The sequence below is a fragment of the Malus domestica genome, chromosome 06, assembly GCF_042453785.1.
Source record: "Malus domestica chromosome 06, GDT2T_hap1".
NCBI lineage: Eukaryota > Viridiplantae > Streptophyta > Magnoliopsida > Rosales > Rosaceae > Malus > Malus domestica.
The window spans coordinates 20,774,735-20,798,355 of record NC_091666.1 but is presented as its reverse complement, the minus strand read 5'-3'; the positions used below and the strand labels follow the sequence as shown (position 1 = coordinate 20,798,355).

Below are 23,621 nucleotides of genomic sequence, written 5' to 3'. Positions count from 1 at the left end.
TTGTCTGTAGAAGTTTATGATGTATATTTATACTTAATGACAATAATATCTTATAAATAAGAGGAATATTGTAGAGTATTCTTAATCAGTGGTCACCTATGTGAGAGTAGAAGTGGGTCGCTTATATGAGTATGAGATGGCTAAATTTTCTAAAACTCTCATAAATCCGGGATTTGTTTAGAACCAAAATGAACACAACCATCTGAATCGGAATATATTAGGATTAGTGATGTGTATTGCTTATTGTCTCGGTTTACTGCTGCGGTGAACAGTTCAAGATTCCATATCCACTGCATCACCAAGTAAATCCGATAAGTATTCACTAGGGTAGGTTCAAGTCCAAAAGACACATCTCCCGATGCATCTCTTGTTCGCTTGTACTCTCAAATTCTTCTAGTTTTTTATTCATGTGGGGGATTGTTGGAAATTAAATATTATAATATTTAATTATAAAATATGAATGAAAAAATAAGAGTCAGTCAAGTGTTAAAGGTTTTGTACCAAAGGATGCCGTAAGGGGTGCCATCTCCTTTAGTGATGTGTCTATTAAAGGGTACTACTTAACTACCTAAACCCTAAACGATACATCTCTTTGGCAAACAGTATATTTGAGTTCTATAAAAACCCAAAAACTATTGTCTTTTAAGATATAGAATTAAGAAAAGAGTTTTCACCAATGTCTTTGTAGAAATCCGAGTCATATCTTGAGAGTACATAATATATGAAGTTCGCCAGAGTCCAAAGATTGAAGTGCTTTGACTTTGGATTATAGATTGTTGAATCCTAGGAGACAAACGCCTACCGAACTACAAGCACAAGAGTATGGGTGAAATTCTGTCTTTAGGACATTGCGTTTATGCAAGCCTCAATCTCCAGATTTGTCAGTTTTTTTAACTTTCTCTCTAATTGTTTATATTAATCTTGTACACATGTGATGTTGTGAATTTCTTTATATTATTATCATTGGAATTATATTGTTATTTCTCATATTTTCTATGATTGCTCCAACAAATATTGTAATATATAATTTTAATAATTGAATGAAAAATAGTGTTAACCATATTTCTTAGAAAAGGTTATGTTATTTAAGTGCATTCCCTTGTCAAGTGATGTATAATTATAGATGAAAAGTTACATCTCTTTAACAAGAAGTACTTGGGTTCTATATAAACCCATGAAACCATTATCATTAAGAATAGAAAAATTAAATTAAATTCTTATTTTTTGATAAATAGGGTTTCCCCACTTTGTTTCTCTCATTCTTAGTCAAATTCCGGACAATGTCCAGTGTCTCATCAACTGAAGATGCATTCTGAAGCTTGGCTTTGTCCAAGGCCGATCCTAAGTTTTTGGGTGCCTTGTGTGAAAGCTCAAAGTGTGCCCTTTTTTAATACGAAAACATATATTTGAAAAAAAAAATTAATGAGGGCCGTAATTTTCGATCATAGTACTGTGAATAAAATTTCCTAGAGAGTTTGTCCTTAGGATAGGTGATATTAGTTTCTCGAATTGGTCCCTTTTCTGAGGCTCTCATTTCTGCATTAAGACTATCCTAAACTCTTAGATCATAAATGTTTAAATGGAAAATAGGTTTAGGAGATTCAGTATTTTCCTCTAAACCAATATAATCATTATCAACATTTAAATCCACATCACCACCATTTTCATGGTCTTGAGACTCATCACCTACATTTTCCTCCAAATCAGCACCATTTTCATGGTCATGAGACTTGTCATTGACATCTTTCTCCACAGAATCACCAATTTCATGATCATTAGACTCCCCAACAACATATTGTGACTCTTTACCAACATCAGTTTCTCTTAAATTTTCAACTGACTCATTCTTTATAGAAAAAAAAAATTATTAAGAGATCCTCTTAAACTTTCCGTAATTTCATTATCCTTTGCCTTTTTTTTCCTTTTCATATTACTAGAGAGTTGTTTTCTAAAAGACATGGCTTTGAAAATTTGTTTGCAAAAATTACCTACACATGATATAACAAAAATTTCCTATCAAAATTATCATTCCAACACATATTATATATTATAAAAACCCTAACATCTATCATATATTATAAATGCACTAATACAAAGTCTAACATATTAGAAAAATTGAACCTAAAAATTGGCTTTGAAATCAAATCAAATAATTCAATTCATCAACAAGTTAACAACAATTCTATACATCAATTATCATGTAATTCTATGTCACTTGCAAAATTTTATATTAAATTATGAATTAATAATTCAAATTTTAAAAAATTAGTTTACCTCAAAACTTAAAATGGTTGGTGAATGCACTGAATGAGAAGGACCTGTTGGCTTGCTGGCTTGGAAGCTGCAACGCAAAAATTGCAGCGAGTGATTTTTGAGAGAAATTGTTGCACTTGCAGCCAATGGATGGGAGAAAAGGATAGAGACGGCAGGCAGGGTTGTGGGGAAGTGAAGACAAAGGGGGGTGGGGAATCGGGAAAAATGAGGATATGTTAGGAACTTAGGGTTAATTAGGGACAAGTAGTCCTTCTATTGTTTTTTTTTTTTAATGACCCAAAACCTGGGCTATTCAACTTAAGAAACGGATTATGTGTAGAAAAACTGGGCCGTTCAATTTGGGCTCTAGATATTTTTTTTAATTTTAATTTTTTTATATACCTAGCTATATGGATTTTTAACTTTTGGTGCCCCTCTCAATCTTGGGCCCCAAATAGTTACCCTGGTGGCACTAGGCCTGGCTTTGTCGATAATAGGCTGGCTCCTTGCAAGTTTCGGAAGGAGTTGAAATTCCTATACAACACAACATGAAATGTTAGGAATCGCAATGCCCGAAAAATACATCACACAAAAATATACATTTACATTTTACATTGTAATTATTGAAAGTATGATAGTTGATTCATAATATTAGCAAAATTTTACAAAAAAATTCACATACTTCTTGAAAACTAAATCATGAATCTGTTTCCTATTATCAGGACTCCTTTATCTATACTATACAAGATATTGGCAGGGTCGGTTATGAGATTTTGGGGGTCCTGTGCGAGACTTTAACAGAGGCCCTTAAATTGTATAGAATTTTCATTGCTATGTTTTCTTTTACATTTTAATTTTTATGATTATGTATGAATTGGGATAAAAAAACAAAAAACAAATTTAGGTGTGGTGGACCGGTGATTAGGTTCTTATTTGCATCTCTATGTTTTTGAGTTCAAAACTCCTTATTTATAAAGACCAAAAATAAATAAAAAATAAAAACCCTTAGAAGGTCCAAAATTATAGTTGCTATGTTTTCTTTTACATTTTTAATCATAAAAAATGATAATGTAAAAGCAAAAAAAAGAAAAAAAAAAATCTTGGTGTGGTAGCTAGGTGCCTATTTGCCTCCCCTGAGTTTTTGGGTTCAAAACACCATGCTTTTAAAAAAAAATTAAATAAAACACAAAACCATGCTTTTAGATACCAAAATAATGGTAGCTAGGTGCCTATTTGCCTCCCTTAAATTTTTTGGTTCAAAACACCATGCTTTTAAATACCAAAAAAAATTAAAATAAAACACAAAACCATGCTTTTAGATACCAAAATAATTAAAAATAAAACACACAAAACAAACACCACTAGGCATACTCGAACCCAGTTCCTAGGTCAGATAATACGCTCAAGACAATTGCACTGAGGGAACAATTTAGCATGTCATTGCACATTTATATTTATATATGAAATATACAGGTACAGTAAAATCGTAAATCGGGGCCTTTCGAATTTGGGGGCCCTGTGCAGTGGCACCATTTGCACACCTTCAGGGCCGGCATTGGATATTGGACTTCACTGTAAACCTTAGGGAAAGCTAAAAAGTAAAACAAAACAAATAGTACCTCGGGACTTCCACTCTCAAGAAGAACACCTTTCAATTTACCTAAAGCGGATCAAGAATAAACTTAGAACGTACATATGCAGAGAATGACACATAACAACACTACAAGTATTCTTACACACTAAGTAATCTTGAGAGAGAAGTTAGAGAGAGAGACTTGTGAAAAATGTAGTGATATTTCATTAATATTTACACCTTATAACAACCTTAAGACACCTCTTCATTAATCTACTGACACATGTCATAAGCCTAGTTATCCATTCCATTAGACAATCTATCATCCTCCCTCAATCGCATGCTCGGAGCAACCAAGCATGAGATTGGAAAAATTAAACCGAAGCTGTGGAGAACACAACCCTTTTGTAAACATATCTGCATACTGATGACTGGACCTAACAAACTATAACATAATGGTGCCTTGTTGGACTTTTTCACGCACAAATGGCAGTCAATTTCAATATGTTTTGACTTGGAATGGAAGACTAGATTAACAGTTAGTGCCATAGTTGAAATATTGTCACAATGCAGAAAAGGAATGTTAGAATATGGCAAATGAAGATTGTGAAGCAATTGTTGAATCCATACGACTTCTGCAGTAGTAGTGGCCATAGCCTTATACTATGCCTCTGTAGAAGACCTGCTCACAGTATGTTGTTTCTTGGAACTCTAAGAAATAGGATTTGAACCAATGAACACCACAAACCAGTTGTTAACCGGCGATCATTGGGATCACCAGCCCAATCAACATATGTGTAAGCTTTCAAATGAAGTGAACCATGTGTAAAACACAAACCTAAGTCGGTAGAACCCTAGAGATATCTCAGTATGCACTTAATTGCAGCTAAGTGTGTTTGAAGAGGTGAGCATAAATTAGCAGACCTGATTCATTGAGAATGCTATATTTGGCCTAGTGGTGAGATATTGTAGGGCACCTACAAGACTTCAATAAGTTGTTGGATCTGAAACAAGAGGACTACTATAAGTCAATAGTTTCTGATTAGGATGGCAGGGAGTAAGACATGGTTTACAATATTCCATATTAGCCTTATGTAACAATTCCTACACATACTTGTTTTGATGAACAAAAAGACCTCTTGACTGATACTTAATTTGTAACCCAAGGAAAAAAAATGTAAAATACAAGATCTTTTATATCAAACTCCTTGGTTAACTGAAAAATCACATATTGAACAGCCATATCATTATCACTAGTTAGGATGATATCATCCACATAGAGTAGAAGAATAACATGGAGTTATCAGTGGACTTAACAAACAAAGAAGGGTTTGCATAGGATGTCTTGAACCATAACTGAAGAATAAACTTAGAAAATCTCTTCTAAGCTCGTGGGGCTTGTTTGAAACCATACAAAGATCTTTCTAGCTTGCAAACATACTCAGGATGTAGGTTATCAACAAAACCTTAAGGTTGAGACAAGTAGACTTTTTCTTCAAGAAAACCATTCAAGAAGGCATTCTTAACATCTAACTGCCTGAGTTTCCAACCAAAAGAAGCAACCAATGCTAAAATCAACCTAACAATTGTAGGTTTCACAACCAGACTAAAGTTATCATAATAGTCCAATCCAACTTCTTGAGAGAACCCTTTGGCTACTAACCTAGCCTTATATCTTGCCATTGACCCATTTGAGCTTTTTTTTTATTTTTTTTTATTTTTAGTTTTTATTTTTTATAAATCCACTTACATCTAACAAGATTCTTGTTTGGAGGAAAAGAAACAAGTTTCCATGTTTGTTGTTTTAGAAAGGCATCTATTTCTTCATTCATGATAGCTTGCCACTACATAGACTTAGAAGCAGCTTGAAAAGTATGTGGTTCTTTGAGAGGAACAGAATCAGAGGACTATTGAGCAACATAAGCTCTTTTTTTTTCTTTTTTTCTTTTTTTCTTTTTTTCTTTTTAAGATGCTCGACTTAACCTAGTCTGCAATGGATGACAATTAAGTGTCATAGGTTGAAGATTTGCAACCTGAGAAGTAGTAACATCTAGATTATCCTCATTGTGTAACTGAATCAACCAAAGACTGTGAAGATACATAATTCCTTGTTGGAGAAGCAACTGGATCACAAGTGTTATAACCATTTGATGAAGAACAGACAAGGTCACATTGTTGTTGTGATGATGGGTTGGACTTAGTAACATGAGATCTAGTAGCATTGGGAGATGAACCTGTGGAGCCAAAAATATTCACTAGGCGACACGTGGACTTTTGGACAAAAGAGGACAAAAATACCCTTGAGGCATACCAGGATTCCTACGCGCAAGTAGAGGGTAATCATCCTCAACCAAGTCAAAAATGCTCCAGAAGAGGTAACCAATTCCAAATTATCTTATTTTAGGTAATTATTTCCAAAATTTAATTTTCCTAATATATTATTTATCTAAAATAATATATTCTTCCCATATCTCCTAAAATCATCCTTTAATATAAATTTGAAACATCCATTCAAACCTAAAAAATAGAATAGGGCCGGCTACCCCATTCAAAACCTAATACATCACCTTTTTTTCTACCTTTTCCATCATCTCTTCCCTTTTATTAGCCAATTAACACCATAAAGCACAAAAACATTTCCTTTCATATTTAATTAGCCAATTAATTGGCTAATTAAACCTAAAATAAACCCTAAAATCCCACCTAGTAGACCGGCCACATTCCCTCTCTTTGCTCCACACCTTTTCAAATTTCTTCCACTATATTAGCCAAATAATGCTAGTCATTCAATTGGGTAACTTCCCATTTATTTCTATTATATTTTATTAGCCAATAAAGTGGTTAATAAAACCACAAAATTCATCCCAAAGCACATGAAAAGGGCCGGCCATTTCTTGAAGATGTGGACCAATTTGGTCCTATAAATAGTCACCCATTTTTACCAAACACTCAGGCCAAACCTCTTGCAAAAATTCCAAAACACTCTAAACACTATTTCTCTCTAAATTTCTAACTTTGGCATCGGAGGTTCTTCGGCCAAAGCCCCCCCTCATTCATCGTGGGCGCGTGAGGCTTTTGGCCTTAACCTAAGGTGCTAGTTGTTTTGTAGGTGCAAAATCGTCCAAGATCGAAGAGGAGAAAATTTGCATCCACAAATTGGTGCTTTCATTGAGAGTTGAAATCCATACTCGTAGAAGACTCTCGCACAAAAAAGGTTTTTTCTTTATTTTCTAGTCCATTTGAATATTTTTCATACGTTCTTATTATTAGAATTTTTTACTTGCAAAGGTTCTTTGATAAAACGTATAAGCAAAATATAATGGCTAGAAATTTAGAAAATTCCACAAGTGAAAATTCTAATGTTCAAGAAATGGGATTGCGGAGATCCGTGAGGCTAAATGCGACAATAAGGGGAGCGGCATCATCATCACGAGCTTCCACCATGGGAACCACCGTGGTGGCTACTTCGGTAGCTACCCGCGGCGAGGTCCATGGTGCCTTCACCACGGCCACCATGGGAACCACCGCGGTGGCTACTTCGGTAGCCACTCGTGGCGAGGTCCATGGAGCCTTCACCACGACCCGGAGATCCGTAAGGCAAAATGCGACAATAAGGGGAGCGGCATCATCACCACGAGCTTCCACCATGGGAACCACCGTGGTGGCTACCTCGGTAGCCACCCACGACGAGGTCCATGATGCCTTCATCACGGCCACCATGGGAACCACCACGATGGCTACTTCGGTAACCACTCGTGGCGAGGTCCATGGAGCCTTCACCACGGCCCGAGCCGTGCCATCCAAGGCTCACGGTACCAAGACCACGATCCAAGCCGTGCCATCCAAGTTCATGTGGACCCAAGCCCAAGCCTCGCATTCACATGCACCGCGCATTGAGCAGCCTGCTCCCGTGATCCAGCCTGCTCCCGTCGAGCAACCCACTCCCGTGGCCCAGCCTGCTCCTGCCAAGCAGCCCACTCCCGTGGCCCAGCCTGCTCCTGCCAAGCAGCCTACTTCCGTGGCCCAGCCTGCTCCCGCCAAGCAACCTGCTCCTGCCAAGCAGCCTGCTTTCGTGGCCCAGCCTGCTCTCGCCAAGCAACCTGCTCCTGCCAAGCAGCCTGCTCTCGTGACCCAGCCTGCTCCCAACGAGCAGCCCACTCCCGACGAGCAGCCCACTCTCAAGGCCCACACTGCTCCCGTGGCTTTCTAAGCAGCCCAAGTCGGCCCAAAACTATCTCAACCATCTGGACCTACCATCGAGCCGGGGGCATTCTCACCACATTTTTTCGCGGATTTGACATTTCCCAACTCAAATCTCGCGCCCGGAGTCTACCACCCTTCCACTGCTCAAGGAGGCGCATTCCTTCCAAGCTCTTCCAATCCAAATGGCGAACAACACTTGTCTCGACAAGTCATAGAGTTGACGAGCACCCTTGCACAACAGACAACTTTGGTGAATCAACTTTTGCAACGCATCGGGATCCAACGTGCCCCGAATGAGGTATCCCGAAGTAGGACAAGGGCAGACGAACCTTTCCAGCAGCATCCCAGCAAGCAGCCATTCGACCAGCCACGAGCTGAACGTTCAGGCAGTGTACATTCCCGATTGGGCCCCCGAGATAGCGTATACTCCCGTCTTAGCGCGCGGAGGAGCGTGTACTCTCGACTAGGCCCACGGATGAGCATACATTCACGGTTGGGGTCACACTCCGATAGTCAACATGAGCAACCTTCCAGACAAAGTGTTCATTCGCGGCTAAGCCCACAAGGAGCATCATCCACCTCACATCAGAGTAGGCAGCACGACGGACGGAGAGAAGCAGTCACTCAATCCAGCTCAAGTTCAACCAGCAGCCTGCGAAGAACTCGCTCGCCTGCTAGGAATGCACCATATGCACTGCATCTGCGGCATAGACGAGCCAAACACATGGAAGAGCAGCCTAGACCAGCAAGTCATGGCTGGGGGCAGCCGAGAGCTGCACTACCCCAACAAAGGCAAATTCAGGAAGAAGTAGAGAGACTTTTGACCAAGCGATTGCATGATTTCCAACGCAACGAGGTCACCAACGAGGCACTACGACGGAACATAACCAACATAAGCAGGTCACCCTTCACGGACGAGATCGAGCAGGCAGAGCCTCCACGAGAGTTCAGCATGCCACATTTCACATCTTTCAAAGGGGATGAAGACCCGGAGAGACACTTAAAGCGCTACCGAAGCGCAATGATCCTTTATCGAAACAACGATGAGCTCATGTGCAAGATATTCGCCACCACTCTACAAGGCGAGGCGCAAGATTGGTTCTACACCCTGCCGCCACAATCCATCCGGGATTTCTACGAACTTTCTTTGGTTTTCACCAAAGAATATTCATCCTATCGCTCAATCAAAAAGAAGTCTGATCATTTGTTCAACGTCAAGAAGAACCCAAAGGAGTCGCTTCGCGACTATGTGAGGAGGTTCAAAGTAGAGAAGGCAAAAATAGTCGGATGCAACGACTCGATAGCTAGAGCAGCCTTCCAAAAAGGACTTCCAGCAGACCACTCGCTATTCGGAAAGTTGATCATGAAAGAAGATCTAACTCTGGCAGACTCTTTTGCTTTGGCAGAGAAGTATGCACTTTGGGATGAGGCTCGCCAATGCACATTCAAGGACTTGAAGAAGTACCCGACATCACCTCCCTAGAAGCAGCGGAGGACTTATTCACATGTTTGACATTATCTAAAGTAGCAATAAGCTCTACCATCATGCGAGAAGAGATGGGGGCCCGACTACCTGTATTCCACAGTTACCTGTATTCTACAGTTCAAAAGCTCTCATCGATGTTATTAAAAATTCAAAAGTTAACTTTGGCGATAGTTGTTGCAACCTAGAAGCACAAATTTTACTTTCAAACGCATGCAATCATCTTAATGACGTACTATTCTGCCCAATCCAGACGCGCAACGATAAAGGCGTAGACCCTGGCGGATGTAAAGTTTTCTGACGAACGTAACACTGGAAAGACACACTTGAAAGCAAGTTTTGTCCTCGTCACCCTGAAAGATTCTACATAGGAGCAACATGTAACGGCAGTTGAGTACCATTTCTTGCTGCGCATCACACGGCCCTAGCCGACCCTTGCTCAATGATTCAACTCTAGAGTGGCCCAATACCGGCAGTTGAGCATCTCCTGTTGCGTATGACATGGCCCCATCTCCACAGCTCCCTACTGCGCCTTCACGCCGAGCCTAAGTGACGCAACAGAGCGGCCCAACGATGCCTCAGAAGTAGCCGAGGACACTCTAGCTGCGCCTACGCCACCCGATGGAGACTTCTGGCATTTGCATGTCGACGGCGCAGAAAAGCCTTCATCACTGCCGGCAGAGAAGGCTCCAAAAAGATGGATCCCATCTGGGAAGGTCCGTACAAAATCAGCAGAGTAGGGGGCAAGAGTAATTACACCCTCACCACCATGAAGCGGCAAAAAGATTGAAAAAAAAATGGATGGCCTACAATCTGAAGAAATACCATGTGTGACCTCCCGCTACATCAAAACCCGAAGACTCAATAAGCTCGACGGGCACCACCTCACAAGCTGAGGACTATCCAGTTGTTATGCAGTTCCTACCTTACAGCTAAAGTTCTCGTTCGTTTCACTCGTTTTTCAATGAGGAATTTAGAAGTAATCACAACTTGGCTTGGCTGCATGCTTACAACAACTAATCACTCTTGCACTTCAAAAGAAGACTGCACCCTTCTTAGGGACTCATCGCAGGAATTGCGCCCCCCGAGGGACCAACCATGCTCTCCAGTGCGAGAGGGTAAACCAATTCTCCGACACCCATATGGGTCAGCTCTCCAAGACGGGAGGATAAACTTTACACTCCGAATATCCAGACGTGGATGAGCCTGGCTGCCCTAGTATAACTAGATGCACGATGGCTTGCGCCGGGATTCCTAGAAGTAGCCGCAATGGTCTTTTTCAAGGTTTAGCTAACTGAAGGATTTTGGGTCTCTTGGCCTAATCCGTGGGGAACCGGGCCCTAGAGACGGAGAGGGCACATTACGCAGTACATCCGATGGACGGCTGCCCTGGAATCCTAAAGCTGCTACCGAGTGCACTAAGGTAGCCTACGGATTCCGGAAGACTGCCTACGGTTTGCCCTTCGAGCAGTGAAGCCGCACTAGACTTATACAACCGCACATTCTTGTGAAAGGTTAGACAAGCTAGCGCGCATATACGAAGTTTTATCCACTGCCGACATGCTACGTAGTCGATAAGCTTCACCTCTGCCAAGCGCGAAACAACCTACACCAAGTCCTAAAGTGTTGTGATACTTGCTACGCAACCTACGGAATTGAAGAAAGTCAAAGTTAACAGCCTAGTGGTTACGCGGACTTGTCTGCTTCTGTAAGTAAGGAATCCGGCTGCCAACCCTATGGCTAACAACTTTGCAAAGTTCTACACCAACACCTACGGCTGCATAGGCTACGCGAGTTTGTCTGCTTATAAAAAAGTAGCATGCCTGCCACTGGTCTATCAAGTCTAAAGGTTAGGGCATGAACAAAAGAAGTGAAGATGAAGAAAAACGAAGGAAAACATGTTTATAAACAACTAGCAAAGGTTGAAGGAGTTCAAGCAAAACAAAAGCTACAAGGAAAAACAAAGAAAATCCTAAAGGCTACCTAAAATACTACACTACAGCAGCTTGGACATTCCACGACTACTCGGTCGCCACACCTTCAACAGCCGTAACGCTCTTAGCAGCGGCATCATCCGGCGCTTCACCCCCGGCTGCCCCAGTCCGGGCACTAACTTCTCCAACTACTTCACCAATGGAAGCCTTAAAAGTAAAAGCAAGCAAGTCTTCCGGAGAAATAGAGAAGCTCATCCACTCTCTTCTTAGCATAAGTAGCGAAACGAAGCTCAGAAATTGCAAGCTTAAGATCTTGAATCTGAGGCGAATCAATCTCAGCAGCAAAGGGAGCAGGCTTTGGCGCCACTTTAGCAGCAGAGTCCACCTTACCACTCTTCATAATAGCAAGTCTCTACAAAGGTGAACCGGACTTGGCTCTCAAAGAACGTCCTGGTACAGACTTCGGCACTGGGGGCATGATAAAACCTTTACGCTGAGTAATCTTATCCACAATTGTACTAGCCATTCTCAACATGGAAGACACCACATGCTCAGATCTAGCAGCCTTACATTTCTTCCCATTGGAAAATCATGTCAATCACATACCTCTCGGTAGCAAGCGGACCCTCATGAGCAGCAGAAGAAGTCTTCAGTTTTTTCTTAACTGGCATCTCATGAGCAGGCGGGGAAGATCTCTTCTTTCCATCTTCATTCATAGTAAGCTCCACGACAGCGATCAGACGAGCCAATGCATCCGCCTTGATCCTCTTTACCTCCTCTTTCTGGAGCAGCCCACATTTCTTTCGGCAAAGAGGACTAAGCAGCCAACGACATTCATGGTACTCAGCAGAGGAGCTCAACCCAGCATTCCAACAGGCAGGAGGCCTGCATGCCCAACATTCCAGCAGCCCATGAGACCCGCAATCTCCTTATTTCTCTCAATCACCAGCCTGGCCCGAGTCAGGTCCAAGAGCCCAAAGGACATGAGCCATGCGGCTCGCCTAGCACTGCGCCCCAGCACCACAATCCGCGACCGTAGTTGCACAAGCTGCCTTTTGGCTCAAGCCAAGCCAAGCTGCCCAAGCAGTGGTCCCTGCCACAACATCTCCTCGGCCCATGCCGAGCCAACTCCTGGCCCCTGCCAGCCGATGTGCCGCACCACCCCGACGGCTGCCCCGCAATAGCACTATCCAAGAATAAGGCAAGAAAAATTAAATTTTTCTTACATCGGTGCGGCACGAAGAAGACGAAGAAAGCAACGAAAGACGGTCCTTTGCACGGGCAAGATTTAGAAGATTGCTAGAGGAGGGGGAACAAATATCCTCTAAGCTATCTCTCTCTTGTAGGGTAGAATAAATCGCTCTCCAAAGTTGATTTAATAACCCACTTAAGGTGGACTTAAATAGGCTTTGAGAGAAATTTATTTCCCTTTCCTAGAATGATCTAATTTCCTATTAAAGAGAGAATCAACATCAAAATAGGAAGCAGTCTTAAGTTTCCTAAAGCAAGAAGATCTCTACACCTGCTGCCCTTTTTTTGCGAGCAGCCCAACAGGTGTGGGGGCATTTGTGGAGCCAAAAATATTCACTAGGCGACACGTGGACTTTTGGACAAAAGAGGACAAAAATACCCTTGAGGCATACCAGGATTCCTACGCGCAAGTAGAGGGTAATCATCCTCAACCAAGTCAAAAATGCTCCAGAAGAGGTAACCAATTCCAAATTATCTTATTTTAGGTAATTATTTCCAAAATTTAATTTTCCTAATATATTATTTATCTAAAATAATATATTCTTCCCATATCTCCTAAAATCATCCTTTAATATAAATTTGAAACATCCATTCATAGATCATTCTTGCAAAAATTCAATTCAATTTGAAATCATTTGCCTATTTTATTCTCAAGATAAAATTTCATTGTTTATTCTATAACAAAATATTCGTTAATTTCTTTGAACTCAATTAGATGTCTTAAATATTTCTGATTTGACTAATACTTTGCAAGGATGATCTATGAGGTGCAACTTGAAAAATAGACGATTCAGATTGTTAAAATTTGATGTGGTGTGGACTCCACAACTAATCCCAATTGTAGTGGCACAATTGTCCAAACAAAACCTATATATTCGAATGTGTAAGTCAACTATATATCATGAGGTCGCATCTCTCTACACATATTAAGGACTCAAGATTGTGACTTGTGAGTGCCATATGCAGTATTATGCAAATTATCTCTGAAAGCTATGCATACAAATTACAATCCTAAACTGGTGACTCCATGGCTGCATATGTCATTTTCCAATGGTATGAGGGCCGAAACATAAATCCAGTAGAAACCGATCGACTAACAAATTAAAGAGCGAGATCGAGCTAATATGAATGCCAAGAATTGAATAAAGGTATGAAAAATAGCTGCTTCATTCATTAATGGAAAAATTCAAGTGTACCTTGTACATTCATCTATAAGGGATACACAATACTTAAATCCTTCTATAAACATATTAGGTGATTGAGTTAGACATCTGTGTGTATTACTTCAAAAGGGAGAACAAATTTTGAAGCAATAGTGGGAAAATGCAGAACACAGGGTTTTGAGTTTGAAGTACTAGGTACAGACACATTACATTTATTTAATGCAGTTGACACTGCTAGATTAGTTGGATGGCCTAATCTATAATGCCATAACACAGAGGAGACTTTCTAACCAAGAAAAGCAGTAAGAGAGTAAGCTGGAGAAGAAATGAACCTTGAGGGTTTGAATACTCAAAGAGGATACACATCATTGTTACTCAGTCCTTTGTAGAAGATTTTCCATGTGACCTTGTCTTGTATACAAATGGAAAATTCATCAATAGTATATTGACATTTGTTATCTCTACATATTTGATACATTGAACACAAGTGTTGTGATAACTCAGGCATATGCAACACAAATTTAAGATGAAAGTTATGTTGTGGTGTAGAAATACAAGTATCGCCAATATTTGCAATTACTAAACCTTCACCACCAGCACAAGTGACAGTCTCAGATGATGAATAAGGAACTACCACTTGTAAATTTGAGATATCAAAGGTAATATGATTTGTAGCACTAGAATCAACCAGCTAAATTTTTGTTGAGGTGCTGAAGGAGAGGCCACAGTCCTAGCATTCATAGCAACAGGTGGTGATGGTTGCTAATATGAAGTTTAGTTGGTTGTTGTGGATATGAAGAATATTGTTGTGGAGATGAGGACTGTTGTGAAGGAACCATCACAATGGACTGATAATACTGAGGATACTGATAAGGTTGCGGTGGTGGCTGAGTGGAAGCATTATTTTGATAAAAGTAAGTGAAACAGTATGACCAACCTTGTTCCATATTTGGCAGCGATGTTGAAAACAATCTAATGCAGAATAGCCATTTCGATCACATATCTGGCAAATTTGGGAAGGGTTATAACCAGAATTGGCAAAAAGTTGTTGTCCAGGAGTTGAGTACACAATTTGAGAACCAGATGAACCAAACTGTGATTGTCGAGAGGTCTAAGAACCAAAGCAAAACTTATTCCCTTTCCCTTTGGATTTGAAATTATTGCCTTGAAAATTATCATAAGATGCAAATGTATTCTAAGTAACATAGGCAATTGGTGCAAGTAGCATCTGAGGACGTGAAAAACCTTGTAAAGATTGCATAGGTTGTAGTGGTGGTATGACTTGCATAGGTGACATAGACTGTATATGTTGTATAGGCTGCAATGGTGGCATAGACTACATTAGATGCTGAGTAAAACCATAATGAGGCATAACAGATGATCTAGAAGAGGACCCAGATTCATACACTCTGCCAGACCCATGTGCAATGTTGCAACCATTAGTGGAACTTGTTTGGTAGCTTCATTTATAGTAGATTCTTCAGCCTTAAAGTGATAACGTAGTTCAATCAAAGATACCAGATTTTCTCTACCCCTTATGATTGCCTTAATGGTATTGTATTCAGATGGAAACCCTCTCAATGCAACAATTATCATATCCTCACCTGGTATTTGAAATCTTTAATTCGCTGCAAGTATTGATCAATGTTTTTTGGTCCTTTTTTAATGTTCTGTAGGTCAATCTTCATCTGGACAATACTAGTACGATTTTTACTAGCAAACCTCTGTCGCAAATTAGTCCACATCTCCTTAGAACTTCGACAACCAATTATACACGATAATGTAGAGGAAGATAAAGTTGCAGCAAGAAGAGTCATTAAAGCTATTATGAATTTTCCACACTTTGTGTGCATCATAAATTGTCTGAGCATTGTCATCATTCCTATATTCCAAATTTGTCTCATCAAATTTATCCGGACATGGAATACTTCCATCAATAAAGCCCATATATCATTTCCCCCCAACAAGAAGTCTATTTGAAAATTCCAATTAGCATAATTGGAGTCATCCAATTTCACAATTACAGTGTTCCCCACACTTGAAATTAAAGACAAAATTGGTGATTGAGTAAGAGCTAACGAGGTATAATTCACCATTGTAGAGATTAAATTGATTTAATGCTAAGCAATTGGAAGAATCAACATAGAATTGCAACAATGAACAAATACAACAGTACACAGACTTGTAACAGTGAATAATCACAACACGGAATTGTAATTAACAACAATACTTCAAGAACAACAATCAAGAATCGCAAGAAACAAGTGCAACACAAAATCAAGAGCAATCCCCAACAAGAAGTGTGAAAAAACAACAGCTTGAAACATGTAATAACCAAGTAGACGAGGTGTGAGATAAGAGAACTTCTCACAATCAACGAAAATGTATCTACGAAATCACGCAACAATAAGCACCGACTTTGAAGAAAAATCCTCAAATTCAAGGGTTTCAACCACCGACTGCAAAGAAAGAAGTAAGCACTGACTGAAAACACCAATGAACACAAACGACGATGTCACAACCAAAGAACAGGGGTAGCGGAAGCATAAGGATTGTCAATCGACGGTGGCGGCCATGGTCATTTCTAATACCATATCAACACTACAAGTATTCTTACCCACTAAGTAATCTCGAGAGAGAAGAGAGAAGTTAGAGAGAGAAAGAGTTGTGCAAAATGTAGTGATATTTCATTATATGTCAATTGTAATAATTACAGATATTTATAGTTTACACCTTATAAAAACCTTAAGACATCTCTTCACTAATCTACTAACACATGTCATAATCCTAGCCATCCATTTCATTATACAATCTGTCAACAGAGAGGTGTGCATGTATGAAACGGATTATTTACCAGAATCTATCCAAAAAGTAGCAATCTTGGGATCAAAATTCCCAATTTCAATCGTCTCTCCAACTGTTCAATAAAATAACTATGTGAACCATGAGAAATGAATGAGTGAGATGATCCAAAAAAAAAAAAATTAAAATATAGATAAAAAGAATACAAGGTTAGAGATTCTTACCGTTGTCCCCAAAAAATTGCCACCAGATTTTCCTGGAGCTTCCTTCATACTCAAATACCCTTGAGTAAAAAGATGGGAGGTAATCTTATCTGAATTTTGTGCAAAAATAGAAATCATCAATAAGGAACACAAATCAATCAAGAAACGAGAATTTCATCTAGTACTCTAGAGAATAAGCTACAAATGTGAAGAGTCCAACTTACGTGTCAATTTGTGCACTCACTAAAGCTTTAACACAATGTTATGCAGATCAAAGAGCATGATCCACATGTTTAACTCGTGCTATACTGTTATACATCTGTTCAGAGCAAAACATAATTCTTTTAGAATTCAGATTATGAAAGAATTTTCTGCTTGGTTTGACAAAAATATACATTCAATGGAAACGCTGCAACATCTCCAACTGCGAAGATTCCAGGTAAACTTGTCTGGAACATACCATCAACTTACCTTCATGAAGTTTGTCTCAATACCTAGTTACACAACGCCTAGATAACTTCAGAAAATAGAGTAACGTAGGGCAGAAAATAAAAGCAAAGAGGCAAAGTCACACGTTTACAAATTTAGGCGAACAATGACATATTTTCATATCGCAGGAGAAATGTAAACAAATAAGTTATTTTTTAAACGCCAAAGTAGATGTTCATTAGCTTTGGTGGGGGAACTCATCAAATGTCTTGGGTACCATCAGAAGCATTTATAGGGATTTTTTTTTTTCAATAAAGCATTTATAGGGACTTAGAAACCAGTAAATTTCATAAAATGTTGTTGTTTACTACTTCATATGGGATGGACGTATCAAGTTACGAACCAATTTGGAGGATATTGTCCAAGCTCTTGAAGTGCCTATGCGCATTGTTCTAATCATCGAGATAAGAGTACTCAAATTTCAATCGTCTTTTGACATTGAAAAAAAAAATACTACTAAGCCAAAAATTTATTGATATCTGCTTATTATTATTATTATTATTTTGTCAAAAGATATCTGTTTTTTATTTACTATAAGAGTTATGTCCTTTACTCAAAGTAAAGCTACATACAACAAATTGGTTTAACCTTAAGCCTTCAACATAATCAGTTTGGATATAAGCATAGTATCCATAGAAAATACATGAACATAAGTGCAATTTACAAAGTTAGGGACCTCATTTCTCATAGAAGTTGAATTACTCGTGAATAATTTCTATATTAATATGATTTCACATAAACATATAAAATTTACGTTATAAAAGAGATAATTATATTGACGTACAAGTTTCTTTCCTAGGATAAATGTGGCTATAGTAATGTTTCTTTCTAGTTTTATTCCCCCTTTGTCATAGGTAAGACTTGAAAACCATACAAATTAGGTAGATTCCATTGATGAGCGATAAAAAAAAAAGGAACAAAATTAGTGGATCATATGTGAAATGTGAAAGTGTAAGCAATAACATACCCTAAGAGGCCTCAAAAGTCACAGGAATGCTCTCCTATTTTGCTAAAAACAAAGTCACATGCTTGGTTAGTCCATATGGCTTCTTTGTGTGGTGTCTGGTCCACCTTTTGGAATAAGTTGTCAATATGCATTTCAGCAGTCTTACATGTGATATTATACTTTGTTGCCTACATCAAATCTCAATGGCTATTGGCTAGTCCTTTCCAACTTTCATAATACTAAAATTCCAAGTCATGATATAGAGTCCTGATGGCATAAAAGGTTGTACGATGTAGCGTGATTTCATTGTATATGACATCATAATTCGAACATTGTGGGACCATGATTTTTCAAAATTGGAGTAAAATAGATCGAAATATATATACCTCAGAAGTTTGTCGATCATGGACCAACGACGCCACCACATCTTGTTGTGCTCCGAAAAGGTAGCTGAAGTCCGCCAACTTCTCTAAGATTGGTTTACCGCAAGATACGGAAACCTAATCCAATTGGAAATCATATAGATTTCCTATATTTTTAGAAATTCCTACAATCTAGAGATTGGCGTGTAGCACAAGTAATCACACTCTTAAGAGGAAATACCTACTTCTAGATATCTTCTTGGACTCTCCCGATTTAATATGGATTCAATATCCTAAAGGTCTCTCTCGACTAGTATAAACACACCCATCTTGGGTTCATTTCTGGTGATGCAATTATCTCATACTTTATTCTCTTGCCCACTTCTTGAATCTTATATTGCTTACTAACTTGATCGTCGGAGAGTCTTTGGCCGGTATCCTACCGATACCTAAGGTTAATTGTGGTTGTTTCTCTTTTACAAGTAGTCGAATTTGTGTATCTCCCCCTTCTGCGGAGGTGCGCGAATTTGGTTCCAACAAACATTATTCTCTTTATTATCATCTAAAATAATTTAGGCTTAAATGTTAAAATGGTCCCTAAGTTTTTGTCGTTGGGTCAATTTAGTCCATGTGTTTTCAATTTGGTCAATTTGGTCCTTGTGTTTCTCTCCATTAGCCAATTCAGGACATTTCAATCTAATTTCCGTGAAAAAAATTATAAATTATTATAAACTAATTTACAAAATTATTATTTTATTTAAAATATTTAAAAATGAAATAAAATTCAAAATTAAAAGAAAAATTATTCTTCTCCCAACTTCCCGACCTCCTCCCTAACATTACCCCCTCTCTTTTCTATGTCACAACGTTAATCATTTTTCAGATTGGAAGTTTTATCTCTTATATGTGTTATTTCTCATTAATTTTCATTTTTCTGTGAAGAAAAAAGGTAATTCTATAATTTTCTTATGAATTTTTTAAAAGAGACTGAATGAAATGCCTTTAATTGGCTAACATAGACAAACACAATGACTAAATTAGCCAAATCGAAAACACGGGGATTAAATTGGCCATATGGCTATAACACAAGGACAATTTTGACATTTAAGCCAATAATTTAGAGAAAATTTTATTCAATTTAGAGACCGGTTTGTCATCTATATAAATCAAAGTTGACGATATAATTATATGGATATTACTTGTTATCAGAATTGTCGATTTGTTTGACACATATTACATATAAATTACTAAATGGTCTCCCAAATTAAATAAACTTTTTTTTCTGGAGATAATCATTAGATAATCAAATTGAATAAACATTTCAAACTATGACTTTGTAAACTGAAATGATAATACGTCTTGTAAGGAGGAATGTAGCCAAATACGATCCTAGCTAGTTTCAACATTTGTTTAACAATTTTAATTTATTATACTATACAATCTATAAGGTCTCGGGTTCGAGACTTGGGAGCAGCCTCTCCATAAAATGGGGGTAAGGCTAGCCGACATTCACCTCTCCCAGACCCTGCGTAAAGCGGGAGCCTTGTGCACTGGGTACGACCTTTTTTATACTATACAATCTATAGATAATAATATTTTAGTTTACTCTAATTTACTAGTTAGTGACAAAATAATAGTAAAGGGTTGTCTTTGCCCCAATTGCGGTTATAACTTTACACTTTCGGTTGGTAGTAATAAAATGCATCTTATCTTTAGACTTTCTGAGTATATTGAAACTTGAAAGCCAAACCGAAGCTACAGAACCCAAACAACCTGGGTATTGTGAAACCTAGTAATTCTTATTTTGTCTTCATCAGGAGATATTCTGAGTTGTAACTAGAACGTATATTTCTCGTCACGTGACACAATACAAATATAGAGATATGTGGTTAACTACACACAAAAATCCTCATTTTTCTGACTTCTTCAGATGCTAACAACTTTCTCAACTAAAATGTAATGTTAGATGTATGAAAATTTTGCATGAACAAATACTGACAAAGGTGAGAAATAAGAGAACTGAAGAACCACTGAATCTTTGATGATTTCAAATTTAATCAAACAGAAAAGAGAAAACACCAACTGAATTGGGTATGTACATTTTCTCTTTTCAATTCGAGTTGTATACTCAAATAAACAAAAATTAACACAAAAACATGGAGAAAAAAAAGAGAGTAGGTAAGCAAAGCATATACTTGGGCACAATCTTATAGACTGAAGCCATTAGGCTATTAGCTATATATACTCCTACAAGAAGAAACCCCTTTAATAACTAAACTAATCCACTTTCCAAGATCAAAAAAATAAAACAATCTTCCAGTTGTTCATGGCTCATTGAGCAATATGACGCCGAAGAACAAGTTACATGATGGGCGCAGAGTGTTTCCCGCCTTGGTCCAACACCTCAAGCACCTCGGTCCTGCTCCTCACCACCCTATGAAACAACTCTCTGATCTGCAGCTGCAAAGGCACCAAACCCTCCTCCATCCTCCTACAATTCTCCGCCAGCTCTGCCACCTGCGCCGCCACCTCCTCCAGCTTCTCCGCCTCCGCGGGGAACTGAAACGAGTCTGCAAATTCAATCAAAGACTGCCCCAATTTCTCCATCCTCTGCATCTCCTCAAGCAATCCTGCCGACCCCTTCTTCTCTTTCTTCTTCCACTCCTCGGCGATCTTCTCCTGAAGGCTGATCATGGACTGCGCCCAGGACAAATTCCTCGGGACCGGAAAGTGAGTTATCAACCCGGTTCTCTCTTGGCACGGAATCGCCGTCACCAACATCCACATCACAGACAACATGATCGCACTCATTATATACACCGGCTGAGCCAACCCAGAGGCCTCATTGCCTTTCGGTGCCACCAAATTGCTCGATATCGCTTGAATTTGCTTTGCTGCCGACCAGCCTTTCGACATTCCCCACGACAAGGCCCGAAAATGCCCGACAGCTCGGTCTTTACTTGGGGCGGAAACACCCTGTCTGCGACCGAAAGACCAAGATCTCTCGGTTGCTTTGTTTGCTCCTCCTTCCTTGTCCTCCACCGCCATCGCCGTCACCAGAGAAAGCAACGCCCTTTTCGCTCTTCGCACCTGGCCGTCACCAAGTGGCCTCTGTTCCAAAGCTGAGACCGCAATCTCAGCCAGCTTCTGAAAATGCCTGACCGACTCGATTCCGTGTGAGACCGCGTTGCAAATGTCCAGTGCTTTGACAACGCGGTCCAAAAACTCGGGGACGAGCCGGTCGAGCGGGGCCTTGGTAATCTGTGATGGGTCTCGACCCATCAACAGAACGGCTTTGAACTCAGCCTCACAGCAAAGGAAGACGTCGAGGAGCTTCCGGACCCAAGCGATTGATAAAATCGGGCCGGAAGGGTAGTCCTCCGGCGGAGATAGGAGATCGGAGAAGCGATCCGCGACGTCCTTTTGGAAGTGTTCAAGGTCTTCGAGCTCCTGTTCGTGGTTTCCGTCCATGGACACCACCTGGTTTCTTCGGATGCTGATTCGGTTCAGAAACGAACCCTGATTATCTGTTGCGCCCATTTTCTGGATTTTCGATTTTGTTTATTCTCTCCCGAGATTGAAGAGCAAGAAGAGAGAAAAGGAAAGCAGGAGGTGGGAGAGAGAGAGAGAGAGAGAGAGAGAGAGCGAGAGTAATGTCGAAAGATAAGGGGAGTCGAGTGGTTTTTGGCAGTTAAATATGGTGCGAATTAATGGGCCATGGATTGTCGGGGACGAGACCGTTTCCTGTTCCTTTTTGTGAACGCTGACTCGGGATTTTGTTCCAAGATTAGCCTTCACATTCCCTTGTAATTACCAGCCCAATACAAAACATTTTGTCTCACACCATGCGAGACTGATATTTTGTGGGTTACTGTGACCTATTAGTTATCACATATATGTTAACGACCCCACTGTAAAGGTTTCTACGTAAATATCACATTATTTGTAAAAGAAAAAAAATGTGAAGCAACATAAAACTAATTCATGAATATGGTAATTAGTAAATACGAAATTTGGACGAAGATTGGAGATAAGGAAGAAAACTTAAGATAAATTATTCGTGCTAGAAAAGAAAGAAATAAAACTTGATCACATGACAATGAACTACAAGGAAAATATTAGTTTTTGACATGCTTCACATTTCAAAGTGTAAATGTTCTTCTAACGCACTCTTTCATGCTTTTGAGGTGTTATCTATAAAAGCATTATGTTTAGTCCAGTGATTAAGTACGTTTTATTCGCATCCTGAGATGATTAATTAATATGCAATAATAATTCTTACTTCGTGTAATGCTAGAGAGATTGTTTTTTAAAATCATATTTTGTAAACTAAATGATGTAGCGGTTGATGATTAAACTCTTTTTTTAATAATTTTAAGAAGTCCAACCAGCAACCACCATATCATATAGTTTATAAAACATGACCTAAAAAGATGATCTCCCCAATATTTTCCCTTTCACTTCATTCATCTCATTCTTGCATCCTCGTCTCTATATATAATATGATAATAGTCAGGAGTTCTATCAAAAGATTTTAAGACCAAATTCCGAAGTTATGACTAGCTCAAATTAAGCCTCTTCCCTGCACTGTGAATGGTCTTCGTTATCGAAGGTTTCATTATTCTCAAAAGAATTGTGCTATTCACGAACACATTTTTACTTCTCACACACTCATTTTCAATTTTCACTTTCGGATTAAATGAATTGCAAATAATTAATAAATAAAATTAACAATGGTGTGTGAAAGATAAAAAGTAAATAGTACTAGCATTCACAAAATTCATGTTATTCTAAGCCCATACATTTAGCTGTACAATAATTATATTATCTAGATATTGAATGACTATTTGAACCCCACTGGTTAGTATTTGCATTGTTTGGCCATAAAAGTGAGTCACTAAAGAGATTTATTTTGACTAAAATGATCAACTTTTGACTTCGGGTTTCTAAAATGATTCA

The 23,621-nt window shown here is 39.1% G+C and overlaps 1 protein-coding gene and 1 long non-coding RNA gene across 2 annotated transcripts; both read right to left on the bottom strand.

Moving 5' to 3' along the window:
- Positions 1-16,662: 16,662 nt before the first annotated feature.
- On the bottom strand, positions 16,663-17,185 carry LOC139196696 (uncharacterized). The gene is made up of 3 exons (XR_011581792.1): positions 17,090-17,185; positions 16,887-16,975; positions 16,663-16,777 (listed from the first exon to the last, which is right to left on the bottom strand). It is a non-coding gene; the product is annotated as an uncharacterized lncRNA (long non-coding RNA).
- A 3,488-nt stretch (positions 17,186-20,673) lies between these two features.
- On the bottom strand, positions 20,674-22,340 carry LOC114825670 (protein ROH1A-like). The gene has a single exon (XM_029104705.2). It carries the CDS (start codon positions 22,200-22,202, stop codon positions 21,024-21,026), a length of 1,179 nt encoding a protein of 392 aa, XP_028960538.1. The 5' UTR covers positions 22,203-22,340; the 3' UTR covers positions 20,674-21,023.
- Positions 22,341-23,621: the final 1,281 nt, after the last annotated feature.